Source organism: Mauremys mutica, chromosome 2 (genome assembly GCF_020497125.1).
Source record: "Mauremys mutica isolate MM-2020 ecotype Southern chromosome 2, ASM2049712v1, whole genome shotgun sequence".
Classification (NCBI taxonomy): domain Eukaryota; kingdom Metazoa; phylum Chordata; order Testudines; family Geoemydidae; genus Mauremys; species Mauremys mutica.
This window is the reverse complement of record NC_059073.1, coordinates 74,278,238-74,296,894: the sequence shown is the minus strand read 5'-3', so window position 1 is coordinate 74,296,894 and position 18,657 is coordinate 74,278,238. Positions and strand designations below refer to the sequence as shown.

Here is an 18,657-nt window from a genome sequence, read left to right as displayed (position 1 = left end):
TTTTTGTTTAGAGGTTGTGGAGAGAATTATGTGTGCATGTAAGTGGCGGTATTTGAATGGAAGGTGAGACTTGTAAAGTTAGCTGACTTGAGCTGGGTTTTCTTAGCCAAAGAAAGATCTATTAATTTTGATTATGATGATGGATGAAAAAACCTCAAAGGATATTTAATACATAAAGGTGTACATTTATTTAGCAGTTTTGACCAGTTCAATTGAATCCCTGAACATATGTGAAATCAAGGGGGAGCGGGTAGGTTCTCTGTCTACTTACTGAACAACCAGCTCACATCCATGGCAGTTGGTGCATACCTGTAGGAGCTTCCCCCATTCACTGGCAGTAGAAAATATGAGGCTTCTCTCCTTGCATCCAGTTGCTATTGGATGTCTATGGGTTTCATAGCTTACAGTCAAAACCTGAAGAAATATTTGTGTTCTCAACCACTGCCAGAAGCCTTAAGCCTCTCCTACTGCTCCAAGAGAATTTCAGGCCACTTCCCATCATTGTCACAAGGACACATTTACATTTTTGAGAATGGAGATGATAGCGTCTCTTACCAGACAGCTCCTATTCTTGTCTCCACCTCCAAGGAAGCTACAGATATGAAGAGAGACCATCTGGCTATTCTGGGAGATGGAAGTCAGCAAGACCCACGAGGGTTTTGAAGAGGAGAGGGACACAGTAAAAATTGTTCAAGGGATATTGCCCCAAATAAGTTGGGTAACCATGAGGAAGGGCCAGTGGACTTAAAATGCAACATCTGGTTCTCATTTCCATGCTTAGGCCACTAGCCCATGTTTTCACATAGACCACTCATCTACAGGCATTTGGCTATTGCCTGGAAGGGATACGTAGAATCCCTAGGCCATCAAGAGTCGCCCGGATGGCAATGCTCTGTCCTATAGCTCTGAATTAGTCTGAGGTGATCCTCAAACTTGGGGGCAATGTGATGACAAAGTCTTTAGGTAAAAATGACAGTGACAAGCTGTTTTAGTGGTTTGAGTTGCTATCGGTATTAATCAGATTTACATTTTTAGGGTGACCTCCACAAAGAAAAGAGCAAGAAAGTTAGGATTAGCCTTGGCCTTTGTAGAAAGCTTCCAAAATTGGCCAGGGTAGGTCCTGCAGGTTGGGGGTTGGAAGCCCCCAAATTTAATCTCTGCCTACTCTTCGTTCCTTTGCTCTCTCTTTTTTATTTTACCTTTACTTTTAATGTTAGTCATAGCACCATACAGGTCTACAAACCCAACAGGGAACACTGAGCGAAACAGTAAAGCTAAATGCTCCTTTATGCTAGGGGGTCCAGTTTGTTTTCTTTAGTGAATAGCTGCTGCTCCATTACATAGAGCCCTTTTTTTGTTCCTTGTACTTATTCTACTGCTGGCTTACTTTTTGTATGCAGTGACAGACATAAAAAAACCAAAAGCTGGTGTCCAAACCTCTTGCTTTTTTGCTTTTTGTTTGTCTCTTTCTTGCCAGCACGAAAATAAAAATGATCACAGCATGGTTGCCATTACAGCATTATGCCCATTTCCCCTTTGTATAACATGGATTTGATATACTAATTTGTAGAAAATGTGGAGAAACCTGCAGTGATTTTTATTTTACTTTTATAGACTATGGTCTATTATTCAGTTAACAACCTGCTCAACTGATTTTCTGTAAGGCAATAAGTAATTGATTGCCATCCTATTAGAAAAACAGAAAGAAAGCTATTACACAGAGGCAGTGCATTTTATTTGTGTCTGAAAATAAAAGTTAATCTCTGGAAAATACACAAGATGTATTTGGGGTTGTAAACATATTTATGAATGAAAATAATTTCAGTGAGATATGATTGTTTTCTAATTCTAGGGTGGAGCAGAGCATAATATCCCAGTGGTCATTTCCAAAATTTCCAAAGAACAAAGAGGTAGGTGCCTAATAAAGGGTGCAGTTTTATGGACTTCAACCCATTACTTAAAGCAGTGGAGTCTTAATTCTTTGGGGTTTGTTGACTGTTTTGAGATATGATACTGCAAATTGTTCATAACTCTGCTTTGATGTGCCATTTGTGTATGTGTGACATAATGAACTTTCGCTAAATTAAGGTTTCCCAGTAAAGTGCAGAATGGGGGCCTTTTATTTTATGCGTGAAGATAGCTTTTCACAATGAAAACATGCAAAAAAATCATACTTCTGCCATTTCTCCTAATATGAAAATGATCTTTTTTTTTTAATTTTGCTAAAAGATAATGACCCAGATTGTGGTTCTTTATGCATCCCTCATTCCTCTGAAACCTTGTGAGCAGTGGCATGGGGTAGGCGAAACAGCCTACACAGAGCTGTTGTTTGTCTCCTTGTGCTGGTTGGCTTGGGAGTGGGCAGGCAGGTATGGAAAAGGGCAGAACCTTAATTCTGTCCCCTGAAAAACTGTCAGGCACCATAGTTGCCACCATGTGAGGCTGACACAGATTATGCATAGGGAAGCTGTCACTGGTTCAGGACTTGACGTTGGCCACCCTAGATCTTAGAGAGGTGTAATTTTTAAGAGGGGAAAAAGAGACAATGTTCTCTGCCGCACTGGTTTTTTTTTCATAAAGTGGCAGTTGAGCAAAACTGTTGGAATGGTGGAGTGAGTCCCATGGAGACACATTAGTTGGTGAAGGGCAGATGATGTGGTCAAAATATATGATCAATGACTTCATCATATATCTTTGTGTGTGTATATATGTTGTTTGTTTGTATCTTATATGCATTTCTGTGTGTGTGTCGGGGGTGGGGGGGATGGACGTATAAATAATATGTCATCAACCACAACAGGGAAAATACAATACTCTGGATTTAAGTTTAACCAAGTATGTTAAAGAGGAAAACATTTCCGATTCTTTTTCAACTACTATTTCTTGAATTGCATTTGCAATATAAGCCTAAACATATACAGTGTTAATGGTGTGGGAACTTGAATATCTTTTAAGCCTTAGGAAACTAGCTAATCTCCAGGGCATCTTCCCGAGGGAATATCTGTTCTCACCAATGTATCCACTTAAGGGTGCCCTGCCCTGAATGAGTGACGTGGAACTGTGTTGGGGCACTAGGGTGGAGGAAAACCTATTTCATCCACCTGAAACCGATGTCTCTTATGCTTTGCAAACCTTATCCATCCCTACAGTTCCTTTCCAACCCTCCTTCCAGTGCACAGGAAGATAATGGTGGGTCTCATCAAGTGCTGCTGAGGCCAGAGAAGATCCAAACTGGCACTGAGAAAAGAACTCCAGGGTGTTGGGGGGAGGGAAACAGGTTTAGCACATGAGGCCACTAGCCCATGTGTTTTCAGGAAGGAAAGACTCTCATTTTCTTTGAAGAAAGGGTGATTCTATTTGGTAGAATTAAACATCTGAGATACTGAAAATTAGGGTCAGGGCTATTGTTTAAAGCTTTTCAGTTGAGCTTTAAGCCCTGTTGCCTGGATCCATAAAAGGGAGAATTGCAAGGCCTATCTTTTAGGCACTTAGAAGAACCACAGCAATAGAACTGTGATCCACAAAGCCTGAATTAGAAGCCTAGGCTCTCTATACAATGAATGGGGCAGGTACCTAAGGCCTAGTCTACACTACGGGGAGGGGTCGAACTAAGGTACGCGACTTCAGCTACGTGAATAGCGTAGCTGAAGTCGAACTACCTTAGTTCGAATTTCCTACCTGTCCAGACGCCGCGGGATCGAACTCCGCGGCTCCCCCGTCGACTCCGCCACCGCCATTGGCGGTAGTGGAGTTCCGGAGTCGACGGGAGCGCGTTCGGAGTTCGAACTCTCCACGTCGACCCAGCGGGTAAGTATGGACCTACCCTAAGAATGTGATCCACAAAAGCTGGCAGGGAACTATCTAAGCTAGCTAATGTGAGATGCTAAGGAAATGGGTGTGTCCTAAGCCCTGCCCCTCTCATGGAGATAGGCATCTAAGTTCAGGTTGCAGAGGGGTGCCTATCTTTGCATGTGATTCCACCAGGAACCTTTCTGCTGAAGTCCTAAATCATTTCTTGTGAGAATGAATTGGACACCTGTCTCACTACACACCAAATGACCAGGAGAGGACATACCACCCACCTTCTAACTTTTAGCCCAGTGGTTGGAGCACTTGCCTGAGATATGGGAGTCTCAGGTTCAATTCTCCCTTCTGCTGGGGGAAGGAGGGGAAGAAAGGAGCTGAATAGGGGCAAGCCTGGCTTATAGCACCGGTACTCTAGTCAGTCAGGTAAAAACTACAGTAACATTATTGATTCTGCCGTTCCCCATTTTGAAAGGAAAAGTACAGAACAATAAATAATCAAGAGACATCCCAGAGATTGTCAGCATTCATAATCTCTCTCTCAAATCCTAGGCAGTAACTGGCTTGTGCCATGCCCTACCTCCTTACTGGCTTTATTCTTTCCTTTATAATTCTATCCTGTTGCCTTAATGGGCTAAACTGCTGCAGCTGCTGCGGTCATTAGTGATCCTTGATAACACAGACTAGTTCCCAGTTGTGTGTACTTGGGTTACAATCACTCAGATCTATAAACTAAACCCAGAGGAAAAAGAGAACAAAACCCAGGAAGCTTCTTAATGTATGTAATTACTTTCACACAGGTGTCCAATTTGAGATCATAAAAGGGTCCTGACGTTTCAGGAATGCTGAACATCCACCCTTTGAGTTCAATTCACATATGTGAAGTTCATCCCATATATGAGAAACAGTAGGCTCAGACCCTGAAGCAGAAAAACTGAGAGGAAACTCCCTGTTCCATTGAAATCAATGAGAGTTGAGCTGTTATCTTCAGTGAAGACAGGATCTTGCTCTTGGTGACTTGTTTTAACCCTTTCTATGCTATGTCCAACCTGGTGGTTAATTCTGCAAACATGCAGAGGAGTATCATTATTTATATGAATAATGTTGACAGCACTATTTAGAATATCAGGGTTGGAAGGGACCTCAGGAGGTCATGTAGTCCAACCCCCTGCTCAAAATAGGACCAATCCCCAGACAGACTTTTGCCCTAGATCCCTCAATGGTCCCCTCAAGGATTGAACTCATAATGCTGGGTTTAGCAGGCCAATGTACAAACTGCTGAGCTATCCCTCCCCCCACTGAGCTAGCCCAGTCCAACTCTGTTTTGGGATTAAAAATAAAATCCTGTGCATTCTAATACATACTTAGTTCATACTCTGTGGCATTAGAATTAAGAATACACATATTTGGTGATTTTGTTCTCTCTCCTTGTGTGGGTTTGTTTATTCAGGAGCTAAGGTTTAAAAAACAGTAATAATTATGGAAAGAATGAAGCAGTCTCTGAGTCCTGCGTACAAACTACTAAAAAGCGTTAAGTGGTTTGGGTCCCCATTACCTGAAGGCCCTCCTCTCCCAATATACAGATGCAGCTGAGATTAGCAGAAATACAAGACCTGGAGTATGCTCGATTATATGCAAAAGGAAAGGAAAGTGTTTGAAAGTGATTCCTATAAGTGCTTCTTGATTCAGGATTGGTCTTTCCCTTCATGGTTCCTCGGAGCTTGGATATGTTAATCTTCTGCATTGCAAAGTCCATCTTTTCTCAGTCATTGAGGGACCAATGCAACAGTTTATCCAGATTCAGCAAAACACTTAAACATCTGCTGAACTCAGGCTCTAAGGGAGGTTGGAGACCAAGAGATGGTCTGCTGGGAATCTCCTGATAAGGTTGTGTAGACGATCTTTCTCTCCCCCCACCCCTCCACTTTTTGGTAAAATCAATACATTGGTATTTGTAGTTAGAAATATTGGTGCAGTAAGAAATCTGAATCAAAACCATGTATTGATATATTTTAGGGTTTGTTTTTTTTTAATTTTCATTATTCATTTTACATTTTCAGAGCTGATCCAAGATGGACATATACACTAGATAAATTGATAAAGTGTGTGTGTGTGTGTGTCTAGTCAATATGCTGTATTGGACAAAGTATCTAAGTGACAAAATATGCTCTCTGTTGTTTACAGCTGAACTCTCAGGTTTGCTCTTTATAGGAGATGCAATTCTACAGGTATGTAAAACTGTTAATGTTTATTTAGATTTTTTTTCCAGAAAAGTAAACTACAATCTATATTTATGAAATACAGAGTCAATCTGAGCTTTCTTTCCCCTTAACAGATTAATGGAATTAATGTAAGAAAATGCAGGCATGAAGAAGTGGTGAGCTTGTATTCATTTTCTTAATCATTGGGGGTTTTATGTACATTGACATTTGGTGCACCATCATTGCGTTGTTCATCATTACTCTTTCTATACAGATATGACTATGCCTCCTAGGTTGCCAAATGGCCCTGCCTTTAATACAATTCCTTCTCCATAGATTTTCTTTACTGCCCTCAAATCAGTCCTCCTAGAGTAGAGTTGGGTACTTTATTGGAAGTTTGCATGAACTTATTCCAAGCTTGCTCTGTCTTGCCATCTCTATTAATCCTCAGCAGTACTGTTGCTTTTTAGCTTTTTGTTTTAGTTTGAAAAGCTTTGTCAATCACTCCAGATTGGTGGGAAATATTGCAAGGAAGATCATTCTTCTGTCTTTCCTCCTATGGATATCAGCTTTTAAAGAAGCTGTCCTTCTATTAAACCAATAGCTTTGGGGAAAAGCAGGACATTAAGAAGAAAAGGCAGTCATAGTGTGTATCTGAGAGATCTACAATGTCCTCTCTCATATCAAGACTGCCTTATAAAGTCTCCTATATTCTGGCTCCTAAGCTATTTGCCAGTCCCCTTTGACCTCACATATAATGTAAGGAGTTTGGCTCCTCTAAGTCCTTTTAGAATGGGGATATATGTATTTTAGAGGGGAGACAAATAACCAGGAATGAGAAGAGATTATACAAGGGTATTCTTAAATCAAATTTAGATGCAGGGAATTTATAGGCAAAGTTTTTCAATGTTGTTCTAATAAGGATATGTACAGAAGTTTAGTCTCTATCACAAATACAAAGAAGCATAAGTGCTGGAACTAGGAGTGCTGAGGATGCTCCCACACCCCCAGGCTTGAAGTCGTTTCCAGCATATACAGAATTTACAGTTTGGTTCAATGGCTCTCAGCACTCCCACTGTACAAATTATTCCAGCACCTCTGCAAAGAAGATCTGTACTCACTTAACAGCCTGTTACATTTGAAAACTATTGTGTTGTGTTGTATGGTAGGCTGTTGAAGATTTGCCATTGAAACAGAGACAGCATGGTAACAGACAAATTGAGATGAAGTTCTGATGAAACAGATTAGTGCAGTGTGCAAGATTAAACCATTCTACTAATGGCACTTGTCAGAGTGCCCATTCACTTTTGGATTTGTGCTTGGATTTGGGATGGAAATGATTCACTATCCTTCAGTACGCAGCTTCCTCTAAGAAAGGTATAGTCCTAAGAGCTTTTGTGTACATAGGCCCTTATTTACTATATTTTCAATCTTCGGCCTTCCAATAGTGATCGGATTTTCATCTTTTCATACGCTTTTCTGTAATCCTCATTTAAATGAATGTGGTAAATCCCTCAATGGGATTTAAAAGACTTATTGGAATTTCAAGAATGGAAAACAAGGGAATAGTAAAGGTGAGAACACGCACACATCCACACACACAGAAACATTCAAAACTGTGGTGATGTGCTGCCAGTCATTTCTGTTCTGAGACTGTGATCCGGGTAGAGCTGAAGTTTAAAAAACAACTGATGGTATGTAGGTAGGATATAAAATGAAAGTTAAGCTGTGTTGGCTCCTGTTAACCTAACTACACTATCCCAGATGGATCTTTATCTTTATTCATTTATTTAATTATTTTTAAATAAACCTATATGTTTGGCCTTCACAGTATTTCTTTCCTGGAAAGTGTGTAAACATAGCTTGTAAACAAATAACTGACATCTGAGCATTTCCAGTGGTGTTCAGAGATTATTTTGTATGTCTGTTTTCAAACTTTTTACTACTGTGATAGCATATACAAATGAAAGAACCATAAAATAGTCTTCCATGCAAATAATCATATCCATAGCAATAGACTGTAAATAAACCTAACTTGAGAACCATAAGATAATGTTTAAATAAAAGAAAGAAGATCCCCAGACTCTGTACCCATTGACAGCCTAGACTATGCAGGAGCAGTGTGATAGATATTAATGTGAGGGGAGAACCTGAGTTCGTAGCTTCCTAGAGTTTATCAAATGAATCTAATATGGTGATCTCTGGGGCTTTAATGTTCTGAAATAGTATTATGTTAGAAACAAAATGTAACCACTAGCTGGTAGGTAGCTGTGGAGACCTTCTTCAGTGTTCTAAGTCTGTTTTTATTATTACTGTTCTGGCATGCGTTGCATGCTACACGGTGCATTTAGGGATAGCCCTGAACAACAGACAGTGCATAAGCTGCACTGCCAAAGGAGGCATTTTGTCTCAGATGCAGCTTGGAGGCAAAATTGCTCCCGCATTCCTCTTTTGCAATGGGGAAGGAGGTACTATAGCTCTTTGCAGGGTGCACAGTGTTCCCCACTTGGATCCCACCAGCTCTGCTGGCTGGGGAATAGAGAGAGTGGAGCTGTTGCTCTACCCACTCCCTACCCACTTGCTCATGCTCATGAGGAAAAGTAGTAATAGAACCTTAACCACTGTTGTGCCCCCTCGAGCCCCGTCACAGCAATAGAGGTGATGTGAGTAGGCCTACACGATACAAGTTTGGTGGAACTGAGGACTTGCTGCTCTCTAACTTCCTGTGCAGCAGTGTAAGACCTGGCCACAAGCTAACTGTGTGACAATATGGCAGTCTTGATTTCTGTGTCTTAGTATCCTGTAAAATACTTTTTTTTTAAACTAAACCAATATGATGATTATTCTGTGATGCTTCCAAGTGAAGCCAAACTTAAAGATTCAAATATGTGTAAATGACAGCAAACAACATTCTACATGTTTTCCTTGATGTCATTTCTCCTTCCCTCTTTTTATTCATGAAATGTTTCAGGCCTACCAAATCTTTTTGCAGGATGCTGATATGTTTTAAACAAGGGTCTCATCTACATATTTCAGCAGTGAATAAGGCTGTGACATAATTAGTGCAGCACAAGGCAACAGGGGATGATTCACTTGATGATTATCTGCTCTGTTCATTCCCTATGAAGCACTTGGCATTGGCCACTTTCAGAAGACAGGATATTGGGCTAGATGGGCCTGTGGTCTGACCCAGCATGGCCGTTTTTATGTTATGTTCTTTTATTGTGTTACATCAATGATTAATTGTCCCCGAAATGTCACTGTGCTTTACTGACAACTGTACTAGGCAAATAAAAAATGATTTTACATGAGCATTCTTATTAAACAGTTTAACCAAGTGAGTGCTGCCTTATATAGTAGGTACAAATCTGTTCAGATTTTCTTAATAAATGTATCTGGTCTCAGAGCCTTGCAGATGCAGGTTTTCTGTTGAGCAATAGAACTGGTACAGCATGAAGTGGTGCAAAGTTCATGCTGCCCCACCAATATGCCATAGCCCAAGCCTGGAGGGATCCACGGGAGAGGTAGGACTGTCCAGTGGTTAGACCACAAACCTATGACTTGGTAGACCTGGGTTCAATTCCCTGCTTTGCCACACATTTCCTGCGGGATCTTGAGCAAGTCACTTAGGTCCAGATTTTAGAAGGAGTTTAGATGTTGTAGAACTTGGCCTTGCAATGCCTAACTGACAAAATCTCTGTTAAAAATGAGATTTGGGCTCCTAAATTAGTTAGGCATTGTAAGTGTAAACACTTTAAAAAATCTGGGCTTAAGTTTCTGTGTGCCGTCAGCTTCCCATCGGTTAAATGAAGATAATAGCACTTTCTTACCTCCTGGGGGTGCTGTGAGGGGTTCAGGTGGGGTGCCGATGAATATTGATGCCTAAGCTAGGTGTGAGAGGATGGTTCAGTCTTAATGATCTTTGAGGGTAAAATATATCCCATTGTGGAGGTTAAGTATGTACGACTTTAGCCAAAGTTCTTTTGGTTTAAGTGGTGCATGGAATCTTTGGCATGTCCTCTGCACTGTGATGAATACATCCTTAGGAGTCTGCTCCTGCTAGCATTGGTCTATATCAGCATGGGAGGAAACTTTTATGGGAAGGAAATCTGCATGCAGCTGCATGCAGAACCCCTCACAGAGATTCCCTACATCATCTCTTCAGTTTGCCTCTACACCTGCAGTAGCACCTGGTGCATTGTAAGAGGTTTCTAAGATCATGGTGATCTTTCTACCCTTGACCTCCTGACTACTCCTTTTCCCATCCACTCCTCTATCAATTTGCTAAGTCTGGACCCTTTCAGGGCTGAAATTAGGGGTCATCAACATTGGCAATCATCTAGGGTGCTGTGACACTCTCTCAGGGTGCCAAGAACCGGCAGCCACTGTGTAATCTCTATGCCTTAGCAAGAGAAAGCTTTGCTGGAGCTTAAACTGTGTGTCAGCTCCTTCTCATGCCAGTATGTCCAGCTCAGCGGCAAACTCCTCAACACTCTACCAGTGAGTGTTCAGCGAACCCTGGTTCCATAGTGTCCTGTAATGGTCCAGTCCCTCTAACTGGACCCTCACAGAAATTAAGTCCACTGTCTCCAAAGAGACAGTACATATGCACTAGCCTGTTACCCCAGCTGAGGATACATTATTTACCTTGATACAGAACACTGAGACAGTTTACAGTAAAACTAAGCATGACTTTTTTAATAAAGAACAGAGATTTAAGTGATACTGAGCAGAGATAAGAGAAACAGAAATGGTGATGAATAAAAACTAAATAAAAAATGCTTTCTAGTGTCTAAAATTTAACAGATTACAATCCTTGTATTGGGTAATTTCTCATCTACAGTCAGTTCTTCACATCCTCAACCCACATAGTTGAGGGATCCACCCGTTCATAGATTCCAAGACTGCGGGTCACATTTGTGCCCTACATGATGGATAACTCAGGGGTTCTCTTTCCTTCTTATTATTGTCCAGTAAACCTTTGAAATGTAAATGTTTGAAGTGTATCCCCAGATAATATTTTTTTTCTCCCCTGGTGCTTATGCTCCAGGAAGTAGATGTCATCCTGTCTTCTTCACTCTCCTCTCAGTTAGCTTTTCCTGTGGGCTGAGAGCTTGTCTACACTTAAAACACTATAGACAGGTCTGCTGCAGCTGTGCCATTGTGGTGCTTCAGTGTAGCCACCACCTACACTGACAGGAGGGATTCACCCATTTGTGTAATTAATCCACCTCCCTGAGAGGTGGTAACTAGGTTGACAGAAGAATTCTTCTATCGACCTAGCACTGTTTACATGGAGACTTAGGTTAGCTTAACTATACTGCTCAGGAGTGTGGATTTTTCCACACCCCAACCGACATAGTTAAACTGTCCTAATTCTCTAGTGTAGACCAGCCCTCAGATGCAAATGAACTTCCATTGTCTCTGGCATCACGTTACTCAATTTACAATGGAGACACAGGCAAGCAGGCAGAACAAATTTTCTTTGTCTATGACAAACTTGTTCATCAAATGCCTCCACCATGCATTTTAAGAACATATTGTCAGCACTCATACATAACTCTTCATACACATCACACAATGATATTGAAGATGAATAAGTCACCAGTTTTTATACAATATCTTATAAGACATTGTTTGGCTAAATATTCTGACAATACTGTCTTTGGTGTGCCCTTTGCCAGCTTGCATAAAGGGGCTGTTAGGATCATAGGTGCCTAACTTTTAGGGGTAGCTCCTGGCTGGATGTCTCTTTCCTCTAACATACTACCAGCTGGAACACAGCTGGTGCATGTGCTTGTCCTTTTAAGGGCTCCATACCAAACCACTAGAGCAGCAGCGGGCACGGTTGGGAGCCACAAATGGAGTTCTGGATCCTCCATCCAAGATAGCTGCGGACAGTTTTCCTTTGAGAGTACTGCAAATGTAGCAATGGCAGCCAGCACTGTAAACAGCCATCCTAGCATGACTCTAGCCCGGCCTATTCACCCAATCCCCACTAGTCAAGACAGATTTAGGAAGAGGGGGTTCTGTCCTGCACTCCTCCCCGGAACCATAAGGTAGTAGTGACATACGGTCCTGAAGTGGTTAGTGCCAGCTACACCCCATACATTGGAAGCAGCAAAGAATCCTATGGCACCTTATAGACTAACAGATGTTTTTGCAGCATGAGCTTTCGTGGGTGAATACCCACTTCTTCGGATGCAAGTAGGGAAAGTAGGATGCAAAAACATCTGTTAGTCTATAAGGTGCCACAGGATTCTTTGCTGCTTCTACAGAACCAGACTAACACGGCTACCCCTCTGATACTTGACCCCATACATTGCAGAGAGTCCTCTGCTGGATCTGTTTTGCAGGAGGTAGGTTGAGATTGCAGTGGCATGGGACTAACTGAGCCCGCTTCACGTGGAAGGAAGAATCTAGATGGGACAATATGGGTCACGAAAATCCACAGCAAGACTCCTCTTGACTTCGGCAACAAGAAGATTGGACCCTTAATCCTTGTCCTCTGTGTTGACACTATAAATAAAGGATATTAATTAGTGCCAATAGCAATGGTGGTTTCTGTGATGTGGCTACGCAGGAAATGGATTAAGACAATCCATTTGTTTCCATAAACAGCCATTGATTTACTTTCTAAAAAACCCATTTCTTTCCTTTGATACTTTTAACAGACTTTTTATATTTGTATTAGCATAGTGCCAATGAGCCCCAGTCGTGGATCAGGACCCCATTGTGCTAGGTGCTGTACAACCATAGAACAAAAAGATGGTTCCTTCCCCAATGAGCTTACTTTATATTAGATTGTGTGTGCCTTGCTTTAACTTTCTAAGAGTCAAATCCTGTTTGATGGTGAGCATCTAGCAATTCTCATAGAAGTTAATAGGAGTTTCCAGGTGTTTATCTTCTCTAGGGATTTGGTCATAATTTAGGAGGATTTTTTCCCCTAGGAGAGACAAATGGTTTATTGTTCCTCCTCACATACTTTATTCACTATTGGAAATTACAGCTGGAACTGGTTTTATTGAAATACAACAAACATCCTTCAAAGTCTCATCTTGAGGTAAGCAAGTGAGCAGAATTTTGTTTAGATACAATTTTTCATTTCCCCTCTTATCCAGAATTCAAGGTGGAATTTGGACATGCCAGAATCTAAACTATATCGGAACTGTAAGTTATTAGTATATTCTAGGGGGTTATCTACACTGCGAGCTAGTGCACAGCAAACCATAGAATCATAGAACTTAAGATCAGAAGGGACCATTATGATCATCTAGTCTGACCTCCCGCAAGATGCAGGCCACAAAAGCTGACCCACCCACTCCTGAAATAATTCTCTCCCTTGACTCAGATGTTGAAGTCCCCAAATCCTGATTTAAAGACTTCAAGTAGCAGATAATCCTCCAGCAAGCGACCCCTGCCCCATGCTGCGGAGGAAGGCGAAAAACTTCCAGGGCCACTGCCAATCTACCCTGGAGGAAAATTCCTTCCCGACCCCAAATATGGCGATCAGCTGAACCCTGAGCATGTGGGCAAGACTCTCAAGCCAGACACTCAGGAAAAGACTTTCAATATCCCAACATTGACCCTCGGTACTAATTACCAGTGGCGGCACGTTATTGACCTATTGACTAAATCACGTTATCCTATCAAACCATTCCCTCCATAAACTTATCAAGCTTAATCTTAAAGTCAGAGAGGTCCTTCGCCCCCACTGTTTGAATCTACAGCACACTAATTTGCCGTGCATGAACTCACCATGTGGACATTGCTACAACACAGTGAAAGTCCTGAGCTGCTTGTAACAGTGATCATATAGGACATTAGTGCACAACATGCTGTGCACTGTAGATTCACAACCTGACTTGCCGCACACTAACTCCCTGCATGGACAAGCCCTAAAATAAGTTACACAACTGTTTACATGGGTTTTTTTATTTGCAGATATCAATCTGAATCCCCAAAATGACCTAATTATATCATAATTTCAATTTTCTATCTGATGTTTTCAGTCAGCTCTGGTCTCATTTGTGCGTCCATGTAGTACAGTACCATAATATTGGCATTTATGGAGAAGTTCGGGGGTGGGGAATTGCTTCATACCCTTAGTTGACCCCAGACAAAGACTTTTTACGTGAACATTAAAATGATCATCATTCATGCCAGATTTGATCAGAACAGTATACATAAAAGAGAATGTGCAAATGCTGAATGCACCACATGTGCTTAAGGATAAGTGACAGCTACATAAAACTATTTTGTTTAGGATGTTGCTTTTTGTATTTTCTGAAGCTTTTTATTGTGAGATGAAATCTCTGCTTAATATGCCAAAAAGGCAGAAAAATAATAATAAAATATACCATATAAGAGAGTATTTTTTTGTATTAATGTTATGTGTTGGGAAGGAAAAGTTCAGTTCCTACCCAGAATAAAGAGGATTCTGTGTAACTGCTAGGGGGGAGGCAATGATATGCTACAATTAGTACTACAGATGGATGTGCTATTTTAGTGCCTAGGCACCACAGGAATGATTGCTGGAGACATTTCAGTGATACATGGATAAATAAAAAATCTGACCATGCACGTAAAAAGAGATGGTCAACATCCACTTGCCAAAAAAAACAAACCAAACAAACAAAAAAGCCCACACGAGTGCAAATCTGTACACATGGATACTTTGCATGCACAATTACACATTTGCATATTGATCTGCAGTCGTGAATAGGGTGTGTATGTGCATTTATTTTTACACTTGGCCCTCAGCCTCTTTTTTTATCTTTGTTAAAAATTCAGTTAGCAAATCCTTCTAAACTAATTTGACCAGTATGCAAAAACAAATCATCTTAGACATTGGCCCCTTTTCCCCCCTCACCACTGCCAATCCTATAGCGTGTGTTATAATGTTTGCTATTATCCTTTCTCTGTTGTTCAGGGCTGGAATACAGTCAGTGCCATTACATCACTAGCACAAATGGCACATAGGGGATCCATGACATGCATCTTGAACCTGGTTTGTAATGCATGTGAAGATTAGAACATTGCTATGTTAATTGTTTAAAATTGTCTTTTTTTTTTATAGTTGGAGATATACCAATCTCCGAGAACTGAAAGGGACCTCGAAAAGTCATTGAGTCCAGCCCCCTGCCTTCACTAGCAGGACCAATTTTTTGCCCCAGATCTCTAAGTGGCCTCCTCAAGGATTGAACTCACAACCCTAGGTTTAGCAGGCCAATGCTCAAACCACTGAGCTATCCCTTCTCCACTCTATATACAGCACTGCTCCCCAAGACATCTAGATGTCTTGAATCAAAGGAGACCATAATGTAGGGCAGTTAGGGCAAGGACCTAGGATTCAAGCCTCTGGAGTCCTAATCCTGACTGCCACTTGACTCTCTCACTTTGGACTAGTCATTCAACCCCTCTTTGTTTTCCACATGAAAAAGGGCGTCATATTTCCTTACTTCACGGAGGTGTTATGATCCATAATTAAAGTCTGTAAAGATCTGAGACTGGATAAAAGTGCAAACTATTATTATTCAAGGGAGAGATTTGGAAGGTGGTAGGAAAATTCAATGTGCTTGTACATCTAATGCAAATCTAGACAAGACCATGTTCAGACACACTAGCTTCTGCTGCCATTGTGCCAAGTACTGTATCAATTAAAAAGAGAGTCCCACATCAATGTAGGTGTTTTGACTTCATAGCCTGTAGCTGTTCCAAGGTTGCAAGGCAATTGTTGTCTATTGTTAGAGTCATTCTTATTTTGTGTGTTGGTTACAAAGTAGCAAATACAGGTTTGAATCTAAGCCCATAGGTTGAAAGTTCTTATCATTTTTTTGTTTTTTGTTTTCTAAAAAAAGTGAGTTAGTGTTTGCTGTTTAAATAAACAAAATGTAATTCTTCTCTGTCTCGATAACCGCTTTCCACAACTGTTATTTGGAGAACAGTTGTCATGTAATGGTTAAGGCACGGAACTGGGAGTTCAGAGATCTGGATTCCATTCCCAGCTTTGACTTGTTGAGTGTTTGGCCTTAGCCATATCCTATTTCCTTTCTGTTTTCGTTTTATTATCTGCAAAGTGGAGATAATACTGTTGTGAGGACTTCATTCAGTATTGTTTGTAAAGTATTTTGAGAGCATCTAAAGGAAAAGGTCTCTGTAAGTCACCTATTATTATTCATGTGTTATATGACCATGGTGAAGGCAACACTTTTCAAGTGCAGAGTAACAGTCTTTCACTATTATGGTGTTGATCTCTATGCTATATTGAATAGTTTATATCATGTAATGATATATTACCCTTTTCCCTGATTTGATAAAATTAGGCATGAATTCTAAGACCTCTTGTATAGTGGTATTCTGTAATCAGAACATTAATAATCCACAAATTTATAATTGGAAATTAAATTTCAAAGTTATACTCCAAAAGATATGTATTCATAAGTAGCCAAATAACTCCTCCCCGCCCCTAGGTCCTCTTTTCTGCGCTGCAACCACCTCAACTTATTGGCATGACCAATCTATTTACAATGTATTTAATGCATGGTATTTGAAATTAATCATAATCTGTTAAATGTTTCAGTAATTATCAGAAATGAATGTACATAGACTGGCAAGGATACAAACAAACTGATGTAAATAATTTGCCATATTATTCTATGTTGTATAACTAGTTTTTAGATAATCATTCATACTGGGATCATTCATTCTGAAGCTGTAATCTTGTGTGTGTGTCTTTGAATCTTTTTTTTAAAATCCAAATCCACCTGTGGTGTGTAAATTGTAATTTTAACTCATCTTGTGCCAATCTCAGGTAAAGTCTGATATTCATTCATTGCTCTCATTGATTCTGTAGAGTTAAAATACATTAATCAGCATTACATGTTTTCATAATTTATATTTCTTTTATTCCCCCCTCAAAATATTTGTAGTTACACAAGAGTTGTGTTACTGAGAATCCATCTATTTCACTACTTGGCAGTCCAGTTAACAATCTCTACTATAAGAAACTTCTTCCCCATGAATTGGATTGAGTGAAACAGGAGCAATGACACATACATTTCTAATAAAATTTGTTTCTTCATTGATTAGCTTGGAAAATATCTTCAAGGATTAAAATGATTGTTTGCATTTAATGCTCACAAAAGTGAGGATCAGAGAGCAGGAGCTAGAGTGAAGCCTGATGTGAGCAGGTAGCATACTGTATTATTCAGTAAGTTTTGTCATTGCCCTCCTGCCCCATTTTGATGTACAACTTCATTACTTTATTACTGTTCAACTTTATCTCTGAGCTTCTCTTGAGCAGACTGATCACTGATTGGTTGGTTGTTTTTGTAGTATAGCCTACTTTATCTACACTACAAGTGTAGACCACTTTTCTTGTTGACCTGGTTTACATTGATGTACTATTTTACTCAACAGTTTCCTTTTGTTCCCCTAAGAAATCAACATGAGTAGTTTTTCCAAAACATTTTTGCAAGATATCACTTTGTAAATACAGAGTGGTATTTGATTTGACTTTGGGCTAGAGACTCCATCTTTATTTGCTTTGTAAAGTGCTATGCATAACTATAGTGCCATACAAGTAAAAATAAGAATATGCATAAAGAGCACCAAACCTCAGTTACCCTAAAACTGCAAATGTGTGGCTTATATTTCAAAATACACAGCCACCTCCATCTTGTTAACTTTAAATAAATACATCATAATAACCCATTGGAATTGGACACACGCACACAAACAAGCATTATCACCATTTGGCACCACCTCCAGTGAACAGAAAGAAGAACAAATCAAAGTATAAAAGCATTTTACAGATTGAAATCAAAACAAGTGTGGGAAGGGGGGAAATCTTTTAATGATTCCTTGGAAACCATGTCTACATGAAGAAATTTACATGTGCACTGGTCACCAGCAAAAAGTCAACATTTACAAATATTCACCACACAGCAGTATCTGAGATATGACTGTTGTTCCTCTAATCAAGAAAAGGGGAAACGGTGTGGCATATTATACTTCTGCATGGTGATTGTTAGTAAATGGGCCACAATTAATTCAGAAGGGCACAGGGAGGGAGTGCTTAGTGCTTGTCTTACACCTGAAAGTTCTTTAGGTCTTTTTTTTTTCTCTACAATGGGTCTTTGTCTTTTGACAGTTTGTTCGGTGGAGGAGGAAGAGGAAAAGAGAATGGACCCTATGTATTTTTCAATAGTATCCAGTGTTGGACTGTTCCAGACAGATACATGGAAGTTTCCAGAACGCCCACCCCATACTTCTCAACCACTAGTATGGTATAGTATGGTACTGGTGTATTGATATCAGTATGTCAACACTGGTCTCTTAGTACCTATTTTCCAGTTGTGTACCCTTCTTCCAGTCTAACCCTGGTAGCACTGGTGTTTCTTATAAAAGTTTAAAAGGTAGCACTTTCTGTTCTCCACGAGGTGTTTGTTTTGCAAGGAAGGGCCCAGTGGAACTGGACACAGTATTAAAAGATTCATGGATAATAGATGAAATGGTAGTAGGAACAGGATGCGCCTCTCATGTAATATTCACTAATGATGCAGATTTTGTAAAACTTCTGGTACAGAGTCCTGCAGCAGTTACTCTGACCATTGCCTTTTCATATTGTTACTGTTTTTCTCTGATAAAT

The 18,657-nt window shown here is 40.3% G+C and overlaps 1 protein-coding gene across 5 annotated transcripts in view; it reads left to right on the top strand.

The window, feature by feature from the left end:
• The window catches only part of SNTG1 (syntrophin gamma 1), a 536,067-nt gene that overhangs the window by 322,598 nt on the left and 194,812 nt on the right, over positions 1-18,657 (top strand). For 2 of the 5 annotated variants that reach the window (XM_045008056.1, XM_045008057.1), the window contains exons 5-7: positions 1,853-1,910; positions 5,989-6,032; positions 6,140-6,181. In XM_045008056.1, the coding sequence (XP_044863991.1) occupies positions 1,853-1,910; positions 5,989-6,032; positions 6,140-6,181 (144 nt within the window). Of the gene's footprint in view, positions 1-1,852; positions 1,911-2,606; positions 2,699-5,988; positions 6,033-6,139; positions 6,182-18,159; positions 18,296-18,657 lie in introns of those variants that run through there. The other 3 variants (XM_045008059.1, XM_045008061.1, XM_045008058.1) reach the window with 3 other exon arrangements.